The following is a 6,369-nucleotide window of genomic DNA, read 5'->3' as shown; positions in this document are numbered from 1 at the left end:
CGGCTCCGCTGCTCCTGGCTCAGCCTCACGGTACGTAGCCGGGGAACATCCTCCCGCTGCTGCGGGATGCTAGGAGGCGCATCGGCTGACAGATGAGAAGATATTCCAGCATTTCCTCTTTTTTTTTTGTTTTCCCCGAAAGTTATTCTGGTTTTGCAGTGGTTATTTTTCTTTGCCCGAGATAAAGAGACCTTAGGATTTCTCGATGATGCTTTTAAATCTTGCCGTGCGTTTTTTAGCTGAGTGAGGTTCGTGTTTGTGCTGAGGATTTACTCACCACACCAAGAGCCTCAGGAGTTTCAGGGCAGGCGGCTGCAGGGAATCTCTCAGCATGCTCCTAATTAGCCCCTGCCCCGCAGGTACGTGCTGTAAGTGAGAAAATGGGGGAGACTTTCTACTGATTTTAACTTTAGGAAAAAACCCCAAACCACAAACAAGCAAGCAAACCAATTCCCCAGACATCTCCCTGCCAGTCCTGGGAAATTTGCTGTGATAAATGAAGTTATCAAAGAGATTAATTTTAAAATTTTGTTTTGGAAAGGAAATCAAAAAATGGAAAATTTATTCCCATCTTATTTTGGGAAGAGGTGTTTGCATGGTGTTTGCCATCCTGAGTGGAGCCTGTGTTGTTTTCTCTCCTAGATCCACGTGCCAGCAGCAGGGACCAGCGATCTGCCTTGTCCTTGCTTAACTCCGTGCAGGAGCAGAAAGTTGTTGGCTGATCCCACCAGGAAAGCTGGCATGGCTGTGCTCCACTTGCACCTGTACCTCACTGCCCTGGGCTGCTGGCTGACACAGCACTCCAGCTCCTTCCTGCTGCCCAATGCCACCGAGCTGCTGTCCCCTCCTGGGGGCACAGCTGCAGGCCTGCTGTGGGACGTGGGGGTCCCTCGGAGCCGTCGGAAGAGATATCTCTCCCCCCATGACATGAGTGTGATTTTGGACTACCACAACCAAGTGCGAGCACAGGTGTCTCCTCCTGCTGCCAACATGGAATATATGGTGAGTTGTGCTCTGGCAGGGCAGTTTTGGGTCCACAGCTCTTGGCTGCTGTGCTGGGGTCAGGGGCCTCACCTGTGACATGGGAGCCCGAACTAGTAGGGATGGGGCACCTACGCATTGGGATATCAGGGTGCTGGATGGATTTGTGGCTGAACACCTGTCCCAGGGGATGTTTCATGCCTCAGAGGCAGGGCAGCTGCAGACCCATGCAGCTTCTGCACAAGAGGCATGGAGTCCCAGCAGGGAGATGTTTCCACCTGAGGGCAGATTTAGGATCTGTGGTCCTGTATCTGGGACATCTGGGAGTTTGCTGGCTGTGGGATGGCAGGATCCATCCAGAGGTAGCACTAGGGGAAGGAAGGTGGTTACAAGCATGAAAAGCTCATGTCCCAACCCAAAGCCAGGTGGGAACCCTCTCTCTTAACTGCAGCTTGGAGAAATGACCCCATTCCCTTGGGAGTGTGCCCAGTGATGTCAGTCCCCAGCAGAAGAAACGTGGAGGAGTGGGTCAGAGAGGGACTGTGCAGCCTTGCTGGGTTGGGCACATCCAGACGAGGGTCATCCTGGGCAGAGCTTCCCCAGGTTGTCTCCATCCTGCTTGGAGCTCATAACTCAGCCTTAAAGTGAGGAGAAACGAGAAGCCACCAAGAGGAAGGATTTCCACCCTGCACAGGGTGGGACCCCCGAGGCAGGAGGTGCCACGTGCTGCTCTGCTCCCAGAGAGGGACTGGAGTGGAGTGGTTGGGTGGTCCCCAGATGCCTGTTTGGGTGAAGCACACAGCAGTCTGGTTTGCTGGGTACCAGAGCAGGTCAGACATGCCCGGGAGCATCCTGTGCTGCTTCTTGCTTGGCCTAAATTCCTGCCTTCCAAAATAACTCACCCAGGCATCTCCCCAAAGCAGATCAGGATGGGTGAGGAAGCTTTAAATAATGCATGAAGGAACCAGCTGTGCTCACTGGTCAGTCTGTGGCCAGGGCTGTGCTGAGGGCTGGGGACAGCTGTGAGCTGCAGCAGCAGCACAGGACTGTGGGGTTTCATCCCTGAGCTCAGCTCCACCTTTTGCAAGAGCTCATTCCCAGAGGGAATCACAGACACAGGGCTTGCACTGCTGCAGAGCATCCCTGCTCTGCCTGGGCAGCAGCCACAGTGGCAGCCTGGGAGATCCATCACTCCTGGACACACTGCTGCGCTTCCAGTTTTCCAGACTGGTGTTTTCCAGTCTGATGCATGAGACTTTTCTTGGACACTCATGGGTGCTCAGAAAGCTCCCTGAGCACAAGGGAGCAGGTTTCTCCTCTTCCCTCATCTGGGAAGCCTGAATTCCTGCCTGCCCTTTTCCTTTCCCCTGGCCAGGTGTGGGATGAGCGGCTGGCCAGGGCAGCAGAGGCATGGGCTGCACGCTGCCTGTGGGACCACGGGCCCCCTGAGCTGATGAAATATGTGGGGCAGAACCTCTCCATCCAGTCGGGCAGGTGAGTGCCCTATGAGCAGACTGAAATCTTGGGAACCCCCACACTCCATGATGCTTGAGGAGAAGCAGCAGCAGCCCCTTGACCAAGGAGCAGAGAGGCTCTGAGCTGGGGTTGCACAGGAGTGAGATGCAGCTGAGAGGCACTCCCCGGGGTGGATGATGAGGATCCAGATCCAGCTCTTGCAGAGGGATAAATACAGGAAACCAGAGGTGCCAGTTGCTCATTTGGAAAGTATGACATTAATCGCCTCTGTGCCTGGCACATGGACCAGGGGGATGTGGGTTCTGGGTCGCCACCACATGGCTGAGAGCTCAGGTGCCTCCATCGAGCGCCAGGTCTTCTGGCCTTGGGCACGAGTGGCCTTGGCACAAGGATGTCATTGCCTTCTTCTCTCCAGGAATGCTTGGTCCCAACAGGCCCTGGCTCCAAAGCATTTATTTCCCCCATTTCCACAATGTGGAACCTTCTCTTCCTCTCCTTCACCTATGACCTCTGATGTGGAAGAAGTCCACCTTAGGTGTAACACCTTTTGCAGGTACCGCTCTGTCATGGAAATGGTGAAATCGTGGCACCAGGAGAAGCAGCACTACTCCTTCCCCCACCCCCGTGAGTGCAACCCACGCTGCCCCTCCAAATGCAGCGGCTCTGTCTGCAGCCACTACACACAGGTGAGCACTGCAGCCCCCACAGCCCCCTGGGACCCAGCTGCAAATGGGGAGCCTTGGGCTACAGCAGCTCCCAGTGCAGCTCACAGCCCTTCTCCCAGCAGCAGCTGGGATCTTGGATCAAATCCTGGCAGCTTCCAGCTTCAGATCTGTCAGCAGTCCTGGCAGCTGCAGCGTGTCTGCCGGAGGGATGCAGGCATCCAGCAGTGATGCCCTCTCACCCTGAGCCCTCTCAGGAATTGGGCTGTTGCAGGGAGGTCCCAGGGGTTCATGGCCTGCTGAAGAGCAGCTGGGACCTTCTGGCCGGCTGACAAGGAGGTCTGCATTTTTAAAGCTTTTTTTCTCCTTCTTAGCCCATTGGCAACTCAGCTGTACTTTTGCTGAGCACGAATCCTCTCCTTTGTGATGGAGCAGCTTTATAGCATCCAGCTCCCTGATAATGCAGCCCCTTCATCCCCTGGCACATACCCCAACAGCCTGGCCAGCACAAGGTGAAAAACTCCCCTGCTCCTCTGCCCAATAGCAAAGCCATTCCAACCCCTAATTATCTCCTCTATACAGCTCCAACCTTTATCTGAGCATCTGATTGCAAAAGGGCAATATACACTTTTTAAAGGAAGAAATTCAGCCTGGAGAGAATTTAGGAGGCGCTTCTGGGTCTGTTTGGCCTCCCTGTGTGCAGGGTAAACTGCTGGCCGTGATTCAGGATGAGGTTTGGGAGCTAATTTGGGTAAATTGGAGAAGTGACCCAGGCTCTGCTGATCATTGACACGAGCTTGGCAAGGCAGCCCCTTGCAGGGCAGTGTGGGCTGCAGGCAGGAAACAGAGAGCAAAAACTCACTCCCTGGTGACAAAGCAACTCCCTGTGATGGGACAGCATCCAGCCAGAGATTTGGGCAGGTGGGATGTGATTCCCTGGTGGGACAAAGCCCTAGGTGATTGGCTGTGGGATTCCTGGGTGGATGGACACTGACAGTGCCTGTTCTCTGTCCTGGCACAGATGGTGTGGGCAACCTCCAGCCGCCTGGGCTGTGCCCTGGGCACCTGTGCCAACGTGCGCGTGTGGGGCAGCACGTGGCGCCATGCCATCCTCCTCGTCTGCAACTACGCCATCAAGTAAGTGCCTGGAGAGAAGCTCCCCATGCCATCCTCCCTCCTCACACCGGTGTCTGTGGTGAAGTGATGATGCTCAGAGGTGATGCCCTCCTCTCTTTTTAGGGGCAACTGGCTGGGAGAAGCGCCGTACAAGGTGGGGCGGCCGTGCTCAGCGTGTCCCCCCACCTACGGCGGGGGCTGCTCCAACAACATGTGCTTCACTGGACTCAAATCCAACCAAGTCAGCTGGTTCTAGGGCTGCACACCCAGGAGGAGCCCCAGGAATGGAGATGGGGTGAACCAGAATTATTTATAACACTGACCCCCAGCAGCCCTTTTGTCCAACCTGCTTCATCCTTAGCACCGCGTAGGAAACTGCTTTTCTAACACACCTCTCCGGCAGTGCTCGTGTTGTCTGGCTGCTTCCCACTTTGGGGGAACTAGGGACAGTTCAGGTCCCTATTTCCTGAAACAGGGATGGTTTAGGGGTGCATAGAGGGAGTGGGGCTGGCTGGTGTGGTCCCTGCTCTGCAGACTTGGGGGACTTTCCCCACTGCCCCCCACCTGAGCTAAGGCAGAGGATGGTGTAAGTGAATACCAAGATGTTTCCCTCATGGAGCATGTCCCTGCTCCATGGCACCCACTTTGACCATGGGGCCCCCAGCTCTGAGCCCCTCAATAAAGCAGCCTGGAGACCCCTGTGCTCGTGTTGGTTCTCCCTCACTCGCAGCCTGGAGCCTCAGGGTAACACTGAGCCAGTGCCTTTGCTCTGGTTTTGGGGGCAAACAGCAAAAGGGTGCAGAAGTCCTCGGTGGGGCCATGGGCCACAGTCACAGGAGATGCCTGGGCGCTTTGCTCCATCGTGTGGGAGAAGCCAGCACTGCTGGGACACCAGGTGACGATGACGCTGAAGGGCCACAAACTCCCTGTCCCACCCAGGCTTTCCCACATGATCCCACTGCCCTACTTCATCTCCAGTGCCACTGAGCACCCCATTAGCCACATCCCTTCCCTCTCTAGGACCTCTCAGCACTCAGCAAACTCAGGGGTCCCAGAATTCCCAGGCCTTGGATCTGAGCATTCTGCTGTGGATTCCTGCACCACAGCCCTCTGTGTCCTGGCAGCACTCTCTCCACACTCCCTTAGGACGTGCTTTTCCATACAGAGGAGCAGATGTCCCTAATTTTGTCCCCTCAGAGCTGTGGAGTTTCAATAGCTGAGGTGTTGGGGGGTCCTGAGACTGGCAGGGATCCCTCCGTGCCTGCTCCAGCCTGGCCCCTTCCGAAGATGTACAGGAGATGTGGAAAGCTCTGTGCTGCTGGCCGATCACATTTTCAGCTCCAGCTCTGGATTCCTCATATATTTGATGTCCTCTCAGCAACACATCTTGCCCTGCTTGCCTCAGTGCAGCCCCTGGGAGCTTGGACTGCTCCTGTCATGGAGTCACCAGTAGCACAGGGGCTGCCAGAGCCCCACAGGAGGTTGGGGACCCCATCTGCATACCTGCAACCATGAGGTGCCCAGTACTCCTCCTGGTTGCTGTGGTCCCAGGCGGAGCACAGATGTCCATGAGTGGCTGTGGCACCTTGCAAGTCCCCCCAATTTGGGGAGCAGAGTGAGTCAGGGAGGAGCTGCAAAGACCCTGCACCTTGGTCTGGCACTCAGGGTACCATCCTGCTCCCCATCGGAGCATCCCTGCAGCTCTCCATCTCCAAGCGACCCCTTGGTTTGGCACCAGGAGGACAAGCCCCAACTCGTGGCCATGGTACTTTGTCCCTTTTACCCTGGCCAACCTCTGCTTGGCCTGTGCCAGCCCCTGCAGTTGTCCCACAGCCCCTAGCCCCCCATGCCGTGTTCGTCCCTCTCAGGCAGGCTCAACTCTGGTTCTCCCATCACGGGTGGGGTGACAGCACAAACCCAGCAGCACCTGGGGTGCTGCAGAGTTGGATCCCACTTCCCCATCCCACCGTGGCTGGGGGCAAACCTGAGCCTGGTGGCTGACCTGGCCTTGACACCATCTGGAAACGGGAGCCCCAAAAGAGTCCAGTAAAAGCCATGTTTGAGTTTCTAGCTTGGCAGCAGTTACTATAGCTACAGCAACGGCACCTTGCAGATTGGTTTCCATAAGAGCTTG

General features: G+C 56.0%; 1 protein-coding gene across 1 annotated transcript; it reads left to right on the top strand.

Annotated features, from left to right (window-relative positions):
• Positions 1–741: 741 nt before the first annotated feature.
• Positions 742–4,491, top strand: R3HDML (R3H domain containing-like). Its single transcript, XM_009070016.1, has 5 exons — positions 742–1,002; positions 2,357–2,475; positions 3,011–3,143; positions 4,141–4,256; positions 4,359–4,491. Exons 1-5 carry the CDS (start codon positions 742–744, stop codon positions 4,489–4,491), a joined length of 762 nt encoding a protein of 253 aa, XP_009068264.1.
• Positions 4,492–6,369: the final 1,878 nt, after the last annotated feature.

This window comes from Acanthisitta chloris, unplaced genomic scaffold (assembly GCF_000695815.1).
Source record: "Acanthisitta chloris isolate BGI_N310 unplaced genomic scaffold, ASM69581v1 scaffold6672, whole genome shotgun sequence".
NCBI lineage: Eukaryota > Metazoa > Chordata > Aves > Passeriformes > Acanthisittidae > Acanthisitta > Acanthisitta chloris.
This window is presented reverse-complemented; position numbering and strand designations above follow the sequence as displayed.